We start from the raw sequence: 17,372 nt of genomic DNA, 5'->3' as shown, positions 1-17,372 counted from the left end.
CATTGCAAACAATTCTTGGGCCTGCACAATATGTGCAGAAACTAGCTCCTACTTAGGCTACTTGAAAGTTAATGAAAACATCTGAAATATTTACATTACGATAGGCTATATCTGTGATAATGGCAAAAGAATATTATTTTGATCAACAACCAATCAAATCACATTCCTTTCATGCTTGCTCCTGCAGTAACATGTTGTTAATTGTTTGGAATAATGTATGGCTTGGCTCTAGCCATTTAGATGTCCATTTACAGAGCCAGGACTTTGTATGACCATTGGAGGTGTTCTGAGCACACACAGCTGAGGACATCTAACACATCTTGTTGACAGCTGGAGGACAATGAAGTAAGACTGCTGGTGTGATCAGCCATAACAAATATATATGACCATGTGTTTAGGATTCTACACAAACTTGATTCCACATGAAGGTGAAAAAAAATGACATTCTGGAAAGGTTTTAATATCCAATGTTAGTGTAAAAATACATTTTTTTAATACATTAAGATAAAAGGTCATAAGCAGCAGCAGGCCTGCCACGATACCTAAATCAATTATGCTGTCTACTTGTCATTAGATCATTTGCGCTCACCTTATTATCACATTGATTGATGTCCTGAAGGTTAAAAAGGATTTACAGTAGGCTGTTTGCCCCTTCTTGTTGCTTGCTTCCACTGGTTACTCCACAAATAAATACTGCTGATGAACTACAGTATAACTGTCATGTAAACTTCACTGTGCTGTAATTAGGCACACTCAATTCAGTCTCAATGTGGCTTGTTCCCACGGACATACAGTATACTGTAATTGGCAGGTTGCCACTGACTTTGCAGAGATTATTAGATCCTTGTAAGGAGTCACCATATTTCAATTTTCAACTATGTAAAATGTCGAGTTTAACTATTTTCAAGGAGTTAAAAAGACCTTGAATTGAATTCTGTACTAAGTATGGAGTATGCCTTCTTCACAGACTCTTTCTTTGGTAAATAACAAGTTTTTACCTAAATATATGACAGATTTCAACTTGCAAGAATTTGCACTGAGACATTGCAAACAAACAGACTTTTGTAGTTCATACTCTAACTTAAATTACTTATTAATTACTAATTACCTATAGACAGCTCTCCGTAACTGTTTGGAGCTTAGGAAAAGGGTATATTCTTTTTTTCCCACAACTGATCAAAACGACTACATGACGAAAAATGGTTGGGCAAAAGTTTGTTCAATCACTCTTTATTTTTACAGTGCATCATGTCCTTATAAGCTGCCATTACAAACTAATGTCACGAATGTGACACCAAGAAACAAAGGAAATAGGTTGATTATTGGAAAATATGATGATGAGAAAGGTGTGTGAAGCGTAAGGTGTCTAATGGTGATTGTTATTCAACCAGACACATAACAGTGTACAGCTGCTGGCTGACACACCTGAGCTGGTACCATGGCACCCATAGATGGTATACTGCTAATCAAATCTGAGCATTAACATTATGTCATGAAATTTATTAAAACACTATTCAAAATTGAAAATAGTTACATCACTGATGATTATATATAGAAATGAATCACAAAATAATGCATCCTAAGCGTCCTTAAAAGGATGAATAAATTATTGTTGCAATTCACTGTTTCCTTGAAAAACAATATCCCCATAAATTCACACCCACAAAATGATCTTGTTGATAAAATTAATCTTACTGTGATTTCTGGAAGTGAGGTAGGCTATCTATCTATTATCTAAACAAATAATAACAACTATTGTTTCAAACGTTTTTGTTTGGTAATACATATTGTAGTATTTTTTTCCTGTCAAAACATCAGGCATCTTAGTGCAATATCTTTATCTGACTGCTATAGTTTTACTAGCATTGCATTGTTCATCTTCCACATATGGGTTAGTGATCTTGAAAGGCTGGAAATTACTTCGGCACATTTAGGTTTTGGTCTTTTGTGTGCTGAGAGCCAACACAAAGGCGATCACTTTGACATGTGGCAGATACAGTAGAGTTTTCGGTAACGCTTCACTTTGCAGTCTGCCCAGACTTAACAGACCATCTCTTTCAGTATGTAAAAGTTTTGCTTAACAATTACTGAATATCACCACAACCAAATCCAACCTAACCTTGACTTTAATCATAAATTGCAGTTGACAGAGTGTCACCAGATTGTTTGATGATAATCTATGCATCTGTAGATAGTCTTTGGGTGGACTATCCAAGTTAAGTGTGACCAACGTTTTTACTGTGTATTATATGGTATGGCAACAAGTCTTATGCTAGGCAGGTGGGAGCAAAGTGTCAACCTTTCTTTAGCTGTAACATAACTCAACGTCATTCAAATATTTCAGTTTTGCAGACCTGTCAAAGCTGTTTTAAGCATGGTAAAGTGGATCAGAATGTCTGAGATGAGATGCCTGAAATCATCACATCACTTTGCAACCAGACAGAATTCTATCGAAACATCTGCATCTGCTACACTTCTTAATTTCCACTGTGAACATACAGTACACTACAAAAAGCTACCATTGATCTTTATCAGTTTCTGTATAAATGTGCAATAGTAATAACATCATATTTTACAGTCCATTTTCTATATGATTTATTATGTTGCTTCGGATAAAAGCGTCTACCAAATACTTCAACTTAAATATGGGTGGGAAGGATTGGGGCACTGCCTGGCGAAGGCAGAACTGAAAGAGATGGAAATTAGAGCAGCAAAGGTGTTTTTTTTCATGGGCAGTTTTGAGTCAAGTAAAGTAAAGTCAGCTCGTAGACCTAAATCTTCAACAGATATTGTTAAATTCTTTTTCTGTCTTATCAATTGTAATTTCAAAGTACAGTGTGGCAGACGTATGGGGATCTATTAGAAGAAATTAATGTAGTATTCATAATTATGCTTCCATTAGTGTACGATCATCTGAAAGTACAAATTATTGTGTACTCGTTAGCTAGAATGAGCCTTTCATATTACAGTGCCCTCCACAATTACCTCCTTGTAAAGACGAAAGAGGGTTATACAAAAATCTAATCTCGCTGATTTAACTTAGTCTCACACTGAAAAGAAAAGGTTTACCTTGACAGAAGGTCGCCCCTGTATATAATACTTTGTGCAACCTCCCTTTGTCAATAAACAGCAGTTAATCTTCCCTTATAACATCTCATAATGCCTTCAACTCAGCTCAACCCGCTGTTTTTCTATGGACTTCAGATCAGGGGACTGAGATCACCATAACAGAATCTTGATTTGGTGTTCAGTAAATCATTTTGATCTGCACATATTTTTATATCACATACATATCACACACGTTATAAGAGACCCTCTACCACTTAACAGTAGACGATTGTACTATACAAGTATTCATCCTTTTAAAACTAAATCCAAAGTGAGTGTTTCTTGCCAAAAAGCTACATTTTTATTTCAATTGGCCAGTAAACACAGCTTAGTCAAAATCCCCTTAGCAAACTCCTGGCTATTGGAAATAACAATGTCCACAGACAAGGTAGAGTATGTTTCATGATTTTCTGAAAGTATGTATTGCGACATCAGAAGCAAGTCAAATTTGTAGTTTCTTATGTCTCATTCCATCGAACTACAGATCCGCTACCCTATCTGGCAAACTTGCATAGTGCGGTTATAGCCAAGAGGGGTCGCGAAGCGAATGCAGAAGTGCCGTTCACCCTGTTATGAGTTGATGAACCACTAAAACCATTATTTTAAGATACAAAAACTCTTTGGTGTTGTTTTAAATGAAAGAAAGGGCTTTTGAAGTGGCATCTGGTGGGATTTTTTGTAGACTTGGTGACTCCAAGATGCTACTTTTTGCCGATGCTCTCTAATACTGATCCTTGGAGGTTTTTTAAACCTTTCTACCATCCCCATTGTGCATGGTGGTAAAAGCAACATGGGTTCTCATCCAGGTGTGTTTGTCCCTGTTCCAGTTGTTTTGAATGTTTTAGAGATTCCCCTAAATGTAGATTCAGGCATTTTTTGAGGTCTTTTTTATATTTTTCTCTAGATAAAGTTACATGAATCAATTATTGGATTTTGTACATTTGTAAACTGTGTGAAATTATGCTGATTCACAAAAAAATTAGATTTATAATAACCCTTTTACAAATATTTTCCAGGGGCACCAATTATTGTGGAGGGCACTGTACGTCTGGAGCGAGTCCACTTACTGTACATGGCTTTTGCCATGTTGAAGCGCCATACCGTTGGTAAGAACAAATCAAAACTCTGGCTCTAAAAAAGGGTTGCCCCACACGCTTGGAAAGGGAGGGGAACAAAGTAGTTTGTTGTCATCATTTAAAAATGTTCTCTCCAGAAAACAGAATAAGTAAAATACAGCAACAAATATTGAAGCACAAAATTGAGGTATACTGTAGGTGACTGTGCCAGGCAATTCATTTCCACATTAAGTAAAAATAGAAATGTCATCATTAGTTAAAATTTTAGTTTGATCTTTTTTATGATTTTGTTTTATATGTAACCATTTATTGCTTTCATTTTAGGGGCAGCAGGGAACTCAACTTGACTCTCTCTTGTCCATCTCTCTTGCTCTCCCTTATGCTCCATACACACAACAAATTAGATGATTACTAGATTAACAGATACGATGGGAGTAACAACTTTGTTTTTTCAAATGTGAAGCAATACAGCTGTAATAATGAAGTCTGTTAAACTTGCATCTCCAGTTCCACTCCATTTCTCTTGAACTCATTAGAAGGAGGAGAATGTGATGCAACAGGGTTCAATGGGCATCGCTCAGCTGTCTGCTTCAGATTGAGGTTCTGATTCTGAATGTTGGCAGGACGGCATAGATGTTTTAGTGTCTGGAAAGAAGAAGTATTCATTGTTTACATTTAGATCAAGCAGAAATACAAATCAGCCAAAAAAGGCTAATGGAGCCCTTGAGACTGTTCAGCAAAACTCAATCTAAACTCAATAAACCCAACTCAATGGGCTCTAATTTGAAACTGTAACATTTGTGCACATCACACACAGGTTTTAGTGGTGAAACGTGCCACCAGTTTCAACCAGAGTGGGGGCATCACTCTCTATTTTTTTTAAAAAAAACTTGTGAAGACCTGATTCTTACGAGAGAACCTCCTCTCCTAGCACAGCTGAACATGCTTAATCTAGCATAACCACAACCTTTTTGTCCATCTTGACTATCCCTTTTGCCAGACATGGGCAGTATTTTAATTACAGTAGATGTATTTGTAATATGTATTTAATTACTTTAGCGTATTTTGTCATTTGTATTTTGCAGGATTAGAAAAAATCAAATGTAGTTTGTAACAAAATACTTTGAGGGATTGCATTTAGAGTATTTAAAAAATGTGTACTTTTTTTCAAATAAGCCAAATTTCATCACTCAGTTAAATATACTACCTATAACCATGACAATAGGCTATGCTTATCATAGTCTTGATACTTGATACTTGATTTCCCCTTGGGGATCAATAAAGTATCTATCTATCTATCATCTAGATCTAGTCGCTTGATGGTCTTTTGGGCCCCCACCGTCGACTTTAAGGCAGTGCTGCCACCATCGACTTTAAGGCTATCCTTAACCCTAACCCAAATGTATAAAAAATTGTTTTAACAGATCTCAGAACGTTGGGAAGGCCCACTCATGTGAATGGAACTTTCTGCAGCACTCTGAAGAGCCGTGTAATAGTAGTGTTTCTCACAGACTTAGATTGTATTGGGTGGGGTGGGGAGTGAGAAGGAGTTGTAGGGTTGTATCAGGGGCAGGTGTCGGTGTAGGGAGGCTTTGGGTTAATATCATCTAGGTGCACATTGAGGTGGGTGGGGCGGTTGCGTGCATAAATGAGAACTGTATCATGTCATATCATATCACAACAAGAAATATATCACTTGTGTTGGAAAAATGAGTCAAATGAATAACAGCCATCAGAGAAGTAATTTTAAACAATGAATCAGGTTTCTATGTAACTATTTTAGTGTAATGTATGGCACATTACACTAAAATAGTATGGACTTTGTCACTTTATGTTAGTCTTAGCCTTTCAAAAAAAACAATACATTCAAAGCCAAGCTTGAAAATCATGGTGTCATGGTGAGAAAACCATGGCATAGCGGGTCATGAAGGACAGAAAGAGTTGAAGCAAAGTTTAATGGTGAGTCAGCAAAAAACATGATTACGCAAAAAAGCAGGTGCAGGCAATGCCTAAATATAATGCGATCTGGGAAAACGCTTTCACATGGTGCAATTTTACCAACTTATGGGGGCAGTGTCCAGAATGTTGCCAGGATGGTATCAGAATCTTAAGTTGGTGAAATTTCACCAGAGAGGGTTGAAATTGAGCAAAAATCAAGGATCAAGCCACCAAGCAATCAGGATGCTGAACACTCTACCCACTCTCCCATCACTGACAGCCCCCCCCCCACCCACCAGCCAACCAGGAACCTAGGAAACTAGGATCCTGTCTACCAAACCCCCCCCCCCAACACCGGCATGTGGAACTGCACTGTGACTGCGCAGCCAAACGTGTTGCTGCTTCACATCAAGCCTGATATACTTGAATTACTGCATACTGCATATCAATGTAAATATACAGGTCACACAAGCACAAGTTTAAACTTCATGTAACTGTTAAGACTATAGAAATATACAACACAACTACCTCTATTTTTTTTTTATATATATGTCCTATATTTCTATTTTGATACATACATGTTCTATATTTCAGTCTTGCACTTTAATTTAATGTTTATTGTCTATGGCTATGTCCATAGTATGTCTATGTCTGTATTTAAAGCATGTCTATGTCTGCATGGGAAAGTAAGAAACGAAATTTCAATTCTTTGTATGACCAGTGCATGTAAAGAAATTGACAATAAAAGCCGACTTGACTTGACTTGACTTGATTTTTGAGTGCACCATGTGAAGGGTTTTCCTAGATCGTATCACAAAAATTATTGAAGGGCATGTAATAAATGGAAACAGGCTATGAGAGTAGCCCATGGGAAGGTCCTTGGGCAGGTGCAAACCCACTAGGAGGAGCACCCTAATGGTATAAAAAAGAAGTGCAGACAAAGAGAAACTAGCTAAATTCTCGAGAATTTAAAAAATGCTCCAGTTTGTAATGTATGAATTCTAACAAAATCAGAGAAATGAGAGCCCTTGTGAAATGAAATGTGAGAATGTTTGTGTTCGGTTTTACAGTGGCGTTGAGTGTGATTCAGCCAATTTAAATCAAGGACCAGAAGTATCTGTTTTAGAACAAATCTATTATCTAATAACAAGTGCCTGGAGGTCAATGTTGGTTATAATGGAGGCCCGCCACAAATAAGTCAATGTATGGAAAACACTGCATTATCATCAGAATACATTATCAACTCCAGATGGTTTATTACCTGCAACACAGACATCTTGGACCTTGAGAGTTTATAGATAACCCACAGAGGCACCAGAAACACGCAGAACAGGCCTAAGAACCACCCCATTATGTATGCCCAGTCAGGGTACACATAGGTCTTGTTGAACTTCAGGGGCTGATACTTCACTATATTGAAAATAAAGGTACCCTGGGAAGAAGGCAGAGTTAGTTGAGGATAAGTTGCAGATCTGCAAAACATGATTTATATTGATTGGCTGACAAGACTTCTTAAAATATTAAACATGACAGTTTTATTCTTGGCTAGAGGTGTGAAAATTACAAATAACATAAGGTAATACTGTACTGACCATGCAAACAGTTGGGGTGATGTATAGCCAACAGTACTTCATGAGAGGCCATGGACGGTAGCCGATCATATCTTCTATGTTGTCATAAAAACTATCAGCACCTGGCACAGAAAATTAAAACAACCATTGACAAAATTGCTTTTGAAAGCCCATTTTTGGTAATGTGGCAGAACTGACAAATTGACATAAATGGCCAAAGCCCTCCAGTGAAAAAGCTAAATAATCCATTTTACAACAATCAAAGTTATTTTATCCTAGAACTTTATTCTATATGTTCTCATATGGAGGCTAAGAAATATTTTTTCTCTTTTTATGTGACCCTTCAGAGGAAGACTAAAGGAATTCAGCAGTCAAAAAATGAAAAGGTGAAAAGATGCTCGCGTTCACAAATCCATGAGTTCAAATACAATTTTACACATACAATTCTTGACTGAGAGCATGATCTAAAGCCCAAATTAATTTGTAACCCATACAGTGGAATTGTAGAGATCCCTCTGAAAGGCCAAATGGTTAAATGTTTGCATACTGAATGTGAATGCATGGCATGAGTACAGAAAATCATTTTTATTAGTCATCGCATTCTAGGCCATCTTTTGCGAAGTATTAATTGTGACTTTTCATATTGCAATGAAAATGTAAACAAGATGAATCATTCAGCCCTACTAGCTCTTACTTCAAGGTTGGATTCATTGTAAGAAAAACTGTTGATGTTATGTTGCCAAAAATTGCCTTTTTTTAGTTAACTTCAACAGAGGTGCCAATATATGTGGAGGGCACATTGACAACAGTCATTTATCGATGTTCAAATACAGCCCCCCCCCACACACACACATGCACACACACACACACTGGTTTCACTGAACCATGGTTACATCCTTGCTTGTAGAAACATACCATACAATTCGACATAGCTGTCATCATGAAATTTACTGATGTAATTTAATCTATACCTTTGGGCCAATTGGATTCTATGATTAACCTTTTCACACTTCTAGACAGATGGAATTCTGAATGATTAGTTGTGTCCTGGGAGAATATTCACACTTTCTGAGAAGTTGTTTTGCTTTTTTTACAGTCACGTCTCAGAGCACTGGATAATACAGAATCTGCTCTGTTGAAAGTTGTCAGTGATATATTTCTCTCAACTGATCCTAGTTCCTGTGTCCTTTTAGTCCTACACATTCTTAATGTAACATTTAACATTTTTAAAACATTTAGTGTGTGAGGTTTGTCAGCAACGCTCAGTATAAAAAATAACTAAATGAGAGAATGTTTTCTGTTTAAATAGGAAACTGTTCGCCATCCTCTGCACCCATTAATTGTGGTATTGTTGGCAGCAATTTTAGGTACTCTTTTATTTTTATTGTATATGCTCCACCTTGGCTCATTCTTTGAGTTTACAGGTAAATGAAAACAAAACTGAAGTAATAATTATATTTGGCCCTCCTAGCTCTGCCTCGAACCTGAAAAACACACTCGGTCCCTTTGGTCATATTTTCACAGCATAGTCTTATCTTGATACTTCCTTGAATTTTTATTTAAGTTTTAGGTTAGGTTTTATTATTTTGCACAAATGTACATTAGATAAGAAAGATAAAAAAAAATAAGCAATGCTGTGCAGGGGGATGCAGAAAGCCCAAAAGGCTTATTTGGAGCGTGCACCAATGATAACAAAATGTCATAAAGTTATACACATTTTAAATGAACATATTAATAAATAGAGTAGACTTCATGTGAGTGATAGCAAACAGCAAAATGACAATAATCACACAACAAAACAGAACATGCATTTATACATACAGTACATGCATACTGAACAACAATACATAAGAAAACTGGTTACAAAGCAGCTTTTAAATTAACTTTTATTTTATAGTTTTTATAGAGGAACAGTTTTTGCGAGATAGGAAAGGCTGTTCCATAAATCTTATAAAAAAAGAATGTCCTTCACTAAGTAAGAAACTGCAGATTGTCAAGTTAAATAAGAATGACCGTGAATTAGCTATAAAATAGCTCTTAAACTGCGCAGGAATATCCCCTTTGCTACGTGCAAATCATTTTCTGATGCATCTGTTGGGGTCAGTAGTGTTTGAATCACCATAGACAATGATTTGATTAACTAATTCCTGTATTACCAAAGAGACTAACCTGCTGTAGTGTCCGAAGAACACGGACTGATAATCAGTCCAGTTATGTTTATATATGAGGGATACTCGGAAAAATGAGAAGGCTACAATATGGAATCCGCTACAATATGGAATCCGCTTTATTAATAGCGTACTGTAAAATAAGTTGTGTTAGGTGTTTTTATTAGGATAAATACAAATGGTTGATAACATTTGCAGGCAGACTTGCAACATGCTGCATAAGTACAGAGCAGGCCTAATCCTTGGCACTTAAATGCTCAAACATACCAAGCTGACCTCGGTTGCAGCTGAGAGCCAATGCCAAAGCAAGCCTCTACAGGCTCATGACTGGAATGCTCATTGACAGCGCTCTATTGTCAGTATTCCAAAGAGCTTATAACCCAGGTATAGGGGTAAGGGTATCTCAATACAATATCCATGCAGTATTAACTCACAGGACAGGACAGAGTTTTAAGTAGAAACTAAAGAGCTCTGTTTTGTTGTGTATATGCATGCAATGTATGTGTCAGGTGTTAAGAGTTAAGTCTCATGGGAAAAAGGAAACTCTGATTCAAGCCAGACAAGTTCTTATGACCCCTCTCCGTCATACTCACTTGTAAAGACCAATACCACAGCATAGTAAAGTCTGCACAAAGCGCAATAGAATTAAGGACAAAAGACATCATCAATTTAGTAGACAGCATTCCTTGACCCACTCAGTTTGTACTTGGGTTCTCAGTGTGGAAGCAATTTCGAGGCTACTTGAATTGAACTGCTAGCTGTTTAAGTCTGTCAGGCAAAAGAACAGGTCTACAAAAACTACAAAAGATTCAATGGGTAGGAGAGTAAATTACCAAAAAGTGGACCGCAAGTCTCTAACCAGTTTATTAAACATTCACCATGGCCAATTAATCAAACATTTGTCATGCCAACTGAATACATTGAATAGTTATATTTGTAGAAACTTTTCAGATTAACTGCAGATTAACTGTCAAGTATGATGATGAAAATACAACTCACCATAGATCCATCCAATGGCTATAGACTGGCAGACAGAGAGTAACAAAAGGTTGTTGCCACTGCAAACATAGTGGTCAAAAAGTTGTAGGAAATACAAGCCACCCTGAAAAAAGGAGAAATGGTTAATTGAATGAAAATGTTATTTTAAAATGCATGATTAGACTTAATGATAAAATAACCACTGATTGAAAGTCCATAGGAAGCTAATACAAAAACCTACATTTTATTTTAGGTTTTCATCAGCTTAACTGAAATGGACCAATAAGGGCCAAAAAAATATTATTCTAGTTAATATGAATGACCAAGTCCTAAACTATAACTATAACAACATGAAGAACAATATCGTTATGGATCACTTTCAGAGCGATTTTGAGAACAATAAATAGCTGATAGCCAATCAGAATCTATCAAATTTTAGCCATCACATTACACAAAGTGAGACTTTTCTTATTGTTGGTCAGTGTGAACGATTTTATCGCTATGGTTATAGTTATTGTTATAGTTATCGTTCCTGGTGTGAAAGGCCCCTGCCTTTTTGTCAATAATTTGTGGACAATCTCAAAACCATGGTTCCTGATGAACCATGAGATGCAAATCCTTGCATTGTTGCTAATAAACACTTTAACATTATCAGAAAGATGTCTGCATTGTGGTAAATGTCACAGTATAGGCAAACAATAATTATTATGCTTTGTGGACACTTGTGGTGTCTTGAATGCCGTCAACTACAGTATTTAGACCATGTTGAGTTTTTTTTATTTTATTTTGCCTAGCCATTCACGTCACCTGGGTGTGCTTTAGTTGATTTTGTTTACAACATAAAGGCTTTTGCTAGAGAAGCTAGATGTTAAGATTTTGCTATTGTGTCTGTTGTGCAAGATATTGACAGTGCAATAAAAAGACACTTCACTTGTCAAGAAGAAGGATGTTTGGGCTGTTCTACAGAATTCACATAATTCATTGGTTAGGTCTATCCAGTTGTGTGCAGAATATTTTTTTACCCCTATTTTGTTGAAACACATCCCATAATCACATCCCAATGATCCAGTACCAGACTCAAATTCTGAACAGTCTGGCTACGTCAGGCTATGTTAACATGTCAGTCTGACTAAAATCGGACAAAACTGAATTTTATAGTCAGACTAACACAATGATTGGCCTATGCATGCTCCACAATTCCAGCCATAGCTCGACTTAACTGTGTAAAGCATACTGACAATGCAAAAACAAACATCTATTTTAAGGCAAAATATGCTTCTAATTTCCATGCCTAGTGCAAGACACATATTGTTGTGGTGAATGTGTTGGCACATTGTCTGAGTGTGCTTGCACAAACTCTGGGAAGATCTTACTAATAATTGATTAATTAATTAATTAATTATACAACAGGATGAAGGATTCAACAGCAATGCCCAAAAGACTGGAGACAGCCACAGCACACAGATGCCATTTGATAACCAGTTCAACAATATTTTATGTAATGACTCAAGCAATGAAATGAAGACTATTATTTCATTGGGAATGACTATTCAGCATCCATAAGTATAGTTCATTTTGACTGACATGACAAAGCAACTGATACATGTTCAAAAGCATTTGCAATTTGTTCAGAGGAAGGAGAAATTGCTTTTATGATGTGCACAAATTACTAAATGTTGTGGAGGTTGAACTAATAGTTATGAGAATTTTCATTCTGATCTGAGAAAAGCACCAAAGCGACTAAGAAAAACTGTAATGAAAATATAACCACAACTGGCTAGTGGCAGCCACAAAACATGGCACATGTTGTACCTAAGATCCGTGAAGACCCTCCTTTACAGGACAACATGCCCTGTTAGTAGCCCACAACATCTTACTTGGCTCACTTACTTGGCCCAACTATAGAACCTGACCAGCAGAAACCATCAACAACAAAGCCTTCGTGAGCATTTTACTTTGGGTTTTCAATCAGACACCTTCCTACGACTGTGTTTAATTGAATTAGGCCCACAACACTTCCACAAGCCTCAACAGTTTTACCTGGCATCCCAAACCTACTCATGATGGGTTACGACACATCATAACCAGAGACACCAACAAATAAACAAAGATACACCTCAACAAGATTTCAGTTATCTCAGTGTTAATTTAGATTACAGTCACCATCAGTCCGCAAACACCTCAGCCATAGTCAGTGGCTCGTCTTTTCAGTAGCCTCAAAGAACTTGTTAACCAAAATCCAAAAGAAGTGTTGCTAATTTAAAAAGCCTTTAACACCTATCTTCATTGTTTTTGTACATGCTTGTCAACCTCATTCCCTCGCTTTAGTTACCATTTCCTTTAAGGGCTTTCCCAGGAAGGTTTACTCATCACCTCTTGTTCCAGTACATTAGTACCTTAGATTACTCACAACCATGTCTAATTTCACTGCAATGCCTTCACCTGCTTTAACTTTTCAAGTCAAGTCAAATTACTTTTTAAATCACAACCAATTTTAAAAAAGGAGTTGGCCCAAGGACCTTTACAGGTGAGACAAGCAAGTAGATAATACAGCATAACATAATACATGAGTAGAAGGAGCAAATATTTAGAAGAATGACATACTGTAGATAAATAAAAATCAAATAGGCCTAAAGATAAAATGAGACAATAAATGAGTATGAAAAGTAGTAAGATTGTTTTTGGTCAAATTCTCATTACTGAAATGACCTTTTGTGCTAAAAACAAGAGATGTGTCTTTAAATTTGATTTAAAACAGGCAATAGTGGGGCAGAATGTAATATGTGGTGGAGGACTATTCCCAAGCCAGTCACTTTTTGTTTTGAGGTGTGAGTGGGGGACCATGAGGAGTTCATCAGAATCCAAATGTTAAGGCTGTGGTTGAAGGAAACTAGAGTACCCAACATCTATTTATTTTATTTCTGGGATAGCCTATTCAAGTAAAAAATGTGACAGTGACCTCCTGGCCTTGTTCTCAAGCTTCCCATATTTCAGACAACACCAGCTTTTTGATGCATGTTAGACTTCAAATGACCACATCTCATCTCTTTACAATGCCTGCTCTCAGATTAACACACTGCAAAGAACTGTTTAAGTTGTATTTACCCATGATCAAACCGACAACCCTCGGTTTCAAGCCCAAAGCCCTAACCAGTAGACCACAGCTTGCGTTATTCCTGTTTTTTGTTGCGCAAAGTGCTGTCACATCTTTTTTTTAAGCCAATCCATTATCCATGTGTTATTTAGCATAGCAACCACCATATGTACCCTAGCAACCATCTTAATTACCATAGCAACAACCTAGCAACCACCACTATAATGTGACCCTAGCAACCACCATAGTAACTGTGTTATTTAGCATAGCAACACCCTAGCAACCACCTAAATTATCCTAGCAACAAAGGAAGTAATTAGTTAATTGGCCATTTAAACTCCGGCTTTTCTCTATGCAAGGGTTTGATGATTTGTGACACGCGGTAAGGGGCTAGTGTGAGTCCTGCGATCAAGTCTGCTTTATATAGTGGCATGTAGCCTAGCCATAAGAGACCTTTAAATATTCATATCTGTTAAATGTTTTGTTTGTCATTTTCTTTTTACTTCATGTCAGGTGCGACCGAGTGTCGGATAGGAGGTGGACTGTATTTTTGACTATTTTTTCACATTGTAAATAAAACACTGTAGGCCCTCTTAAACCTGCTGTTTTAGCCTGATTTCTCCTTCACCACTCGGGTAATCTACCACAATCTTAATTATACGAGCAACAACCATTCAACCACCACTATGTCAACCTAGCAACCACCATAGCAACAAACATGTTTACCCTAGCAACCAGCATAGCAACCAGGTTATTTAGCATAGCAATCACCATATGTACCCTAACAACAATCTTAATGGCCCTAACAACAACCTAGCAACCACCACTATAATGTGAATCCAGCAACCACCATAGAAACCAACATGATTACCCTAGCAACCACCACAGCAACCATGTTATTTAGCATAGCAATCACCGTAAGTACCCTAGAAACACCCTAGCTAGCAACACCCTAGCAACCATCTTAATGACCCTACCAACACCTTAGCAACCATCTTAATTACCCTAGCAACAACCTAGCAACCACCACTATAATGTGACCCTAGCAACCACCATAGTAGCCAACATGATTACAACATGATTACCCTAGCAACCACCATATGATTACAGCATGATTACTCTAGTTACCTAGCCTGGCGGCCCATCCTATATCATTGAAATGTATAGTCTGGAATCGAGCCATTCACCTCGCTTAATCCATGGAGCGGGCAGAGAATTGTCTTTCAAACTGCCTAGGCATGCAATAGGCCAGCGCTACGACCGGCAAAACGGCAAATACATCCTTTTTACATCCTTCTTCGAAAGGAATGACTTAAGTGCATTGTGTTGCTCAACTTTCAAAGAAAAGTCCAACTCCTCCAAAGTTGATGCCAATGCCGATTCAAACAACCGCTCTTCGTTCGCAATAGCCACCTTCCTTGTTGTTCACCATCGCAGGACTGTCGTTATCCTGTTAAGCCCGCCTTAAGACTCTCTAACAAAATAGAGCGCTGTGATTGGATAACATCCACAATGTTCGCCAATAGAAATTCCTATGGTTTGCTACTAGACGTACAGGCTGAGCAAATTAATTTGACGCTGCTAGGGTGCGTCTAGATTTCTAGGCTACTAGTTACCACCATAGTTACTGCATTATTTTGCATAGCAACCACTATGTGCACTCTAGCAACCATCCTAATTACCCTAGCAACCATCTTAATTACCCTAGCAACAACCTAGCAGCCACCACTATAATGTGACCCTAGCAACCACCATAGCAACCAGCATGATTACCGTAGCAACCATCATAGCAACCGCTTAATTTATGCGTTTTGGCTTATTGGATGTTGCGTTAATGCAGATAACTTTTGATCCGTGTGTCCTATTTTCAAAATTGAGGTACTGTTGCAATCCTTTTGGCGAACTGCACCTGATCAAGCCCACTCTTGCAATTCCTCGGAGGTGCAATTATAGTTTTGGTTTACAATGGCTGCACCCTGGAATTTCCTGGAATATGGGAGTTTTTCCTTGCCACAGTTGCCATATGGCGTGCTTGTGGGGGGTAAGAGGGTTAAGGCTGCCAGTCTTATGACGTCATTTTCTATATTTTTGATATGTTGCTGAGTATATCATAAACAGCAAAGAAAAGTGATTGATAATGACTGACTATTATTGTGTTACATGCTTCAAATGTAAAGCACTTTGAGCTGCATTCTGTGTATGAAAGGTGCTATACAAATAAAGCTTTATTATTATTATTATTACCCTAAATAAGGCGTATTGATACTGTATGCGCCTTGATCTTAAAGCTTTCTGCAATAACAGACATACCTCAGTGACAAGTAGGAGCCCCAGTAAGAAACAAACCAAGCACAGACCCAGAAGCAGAAACTCTCGCCTGTATCCCCTCCGAAACACAGTGGGGAACATGTCTGTCACAGATGTCATTAGGCACTCCAGACTAACAAACTGGATCCAGGCGGAGACAAAAATAAATACATAAACATTAGTCAACAACAGAAAGTAAGAAATACCATAATAGTCAGAGTGAAGCCACCAAAGACTCACCTGGGTATCCGCCCCAAGGAGAATGACCATAATGAAGAAACATATAGCCCACAACTGTGGAAAAGGCATCATGGCCACAGCACGTGGGTAGGCGATGAACGCCAGTCCAGGACCTTAAATGTCACATGATATAATATTACACTAAAAAAATATTTGTTATCCAAGTACATACAGTAAAGGCACAGTCATTGGTTATGGTGCAAGGTTGTTGATCATGTAAGAGATTTTTGCTTTGAACAAAAGTGTCTGCTAAGATTCGTAACCATAAATATTAATGCTGGCCACAGAGGTGACCCGATTTACAAGGACACACACCAGGAGTGTGATCTGTAGCATCTGCCAGAGAGATGCAGTTGGAAAGGATGTCTAGGGAATGAGGAGTGTCTTTGTCTGTTTACTGGTACATGAGGTGTACAAGTCCTGGCACTGGGTAAGGGTGGCCCAATGATTCTTTCTGTGGTTTTAATGGTTAGATGATAGTTAGCTGCTGCCCTGACCTGTCTTGTGGCTGCTCTGAATCAATCTGTGAACTGTGATGGAAGTGCACATGACCGATTTAATGACTGCAGTGTAATACTGGGCCAGCAGCTCCTGTAGCAGACCATACTTTCTCAGTTGCCTCAGAAAGTATATTCTCTTTTTGAGCCTTTTGGGGATGATGTTGGATTCCCACTTCAGGTCCTGTGAGATGCTAGTTCCCAGGAACTTGAGGGTCTACTCAGTGGGACACAGACTGTTGGATATTGTGAGGGGTTGCATCGCTCAGGTGTGGCTCCTGTAGTCTACTATCATCTCCACCATCGTGAGTGTGGTCAGCTCTAAATTGTTCTGACTGCACTAGAGCACCAGCTGTTCGATCTCCCTTCAGTATGCAGACTTGTCAACATAGTGT

The 17,372-nt window shown here is 37.9% G+C and overlaps 1 protein-coding gene across 5 annotated transcripts in view; it reads right to left on the bottom strand.

The window, feature by feature from the left end:
- Positions 1-1,214: 1,214 nt before the first annotated feature.
- Positions 1,215-17,372, bottom strand: part of LOC121707382 (sodium- and chloride-dependent GABA transporter 2-like) — a 33,299-nt gene continuing 17,141 nt past the window's right edge. For 4 of the 5 annotated variants that reach the window (XM_042089898.1, XM_042089899.1, XM_042089901.1 and 1 more), the window contains 6 exons: positions 16,481-16,593; positions 16,244-16,381; positions 10,861-10,963; positions 7,715-7,815; positions 7,384-7,554; positions 1,215-4,829 (listed from right to left, as the gene is read on the bottom strand). In XM_042089898.1, the coding sequence (XP_041945832.1) occupies positions 4,674-4,829; positions 7,384-7,554; positions 7,715-7,815; positions 10,861-10,963; positions 16,244-16,381; positions 16,481-16,593 (782 nt within the window). In that variant the 3' untranslated portion in view covers positions 1,215-4,673. Of the gene's footprint in view, positions 4,830-7,383; positions 7,555-7,714; positions 7,816-10,454; positions 10,487-10,860; positions 10,964-16,243; positions 16,382-16,480; positions 16,594-17,372 lie in introns of those variants that run through there. The other variant, XR_006031311.1, reaches the window with a different exon arrangement.

Source organism: Alosa sapidissima, chromosome 4 (genome assembly GCF_018492685.1).
Source record: "Alosa sapidissima isolate fAloSap1 chromosome 4, fAloSap1.pri, whole genome shotgun sequence".
Taxonomy (NCBI): domain Eukaryota; kingdom Metazoa; phylum Chordata; class Actinopteri; order Clupeiformes; family Clupeidae; genus Alosa; species Alosa sapidissima.
This window is presented reverse-complemented; position numbering and strand designations above follow the sequence as displayed.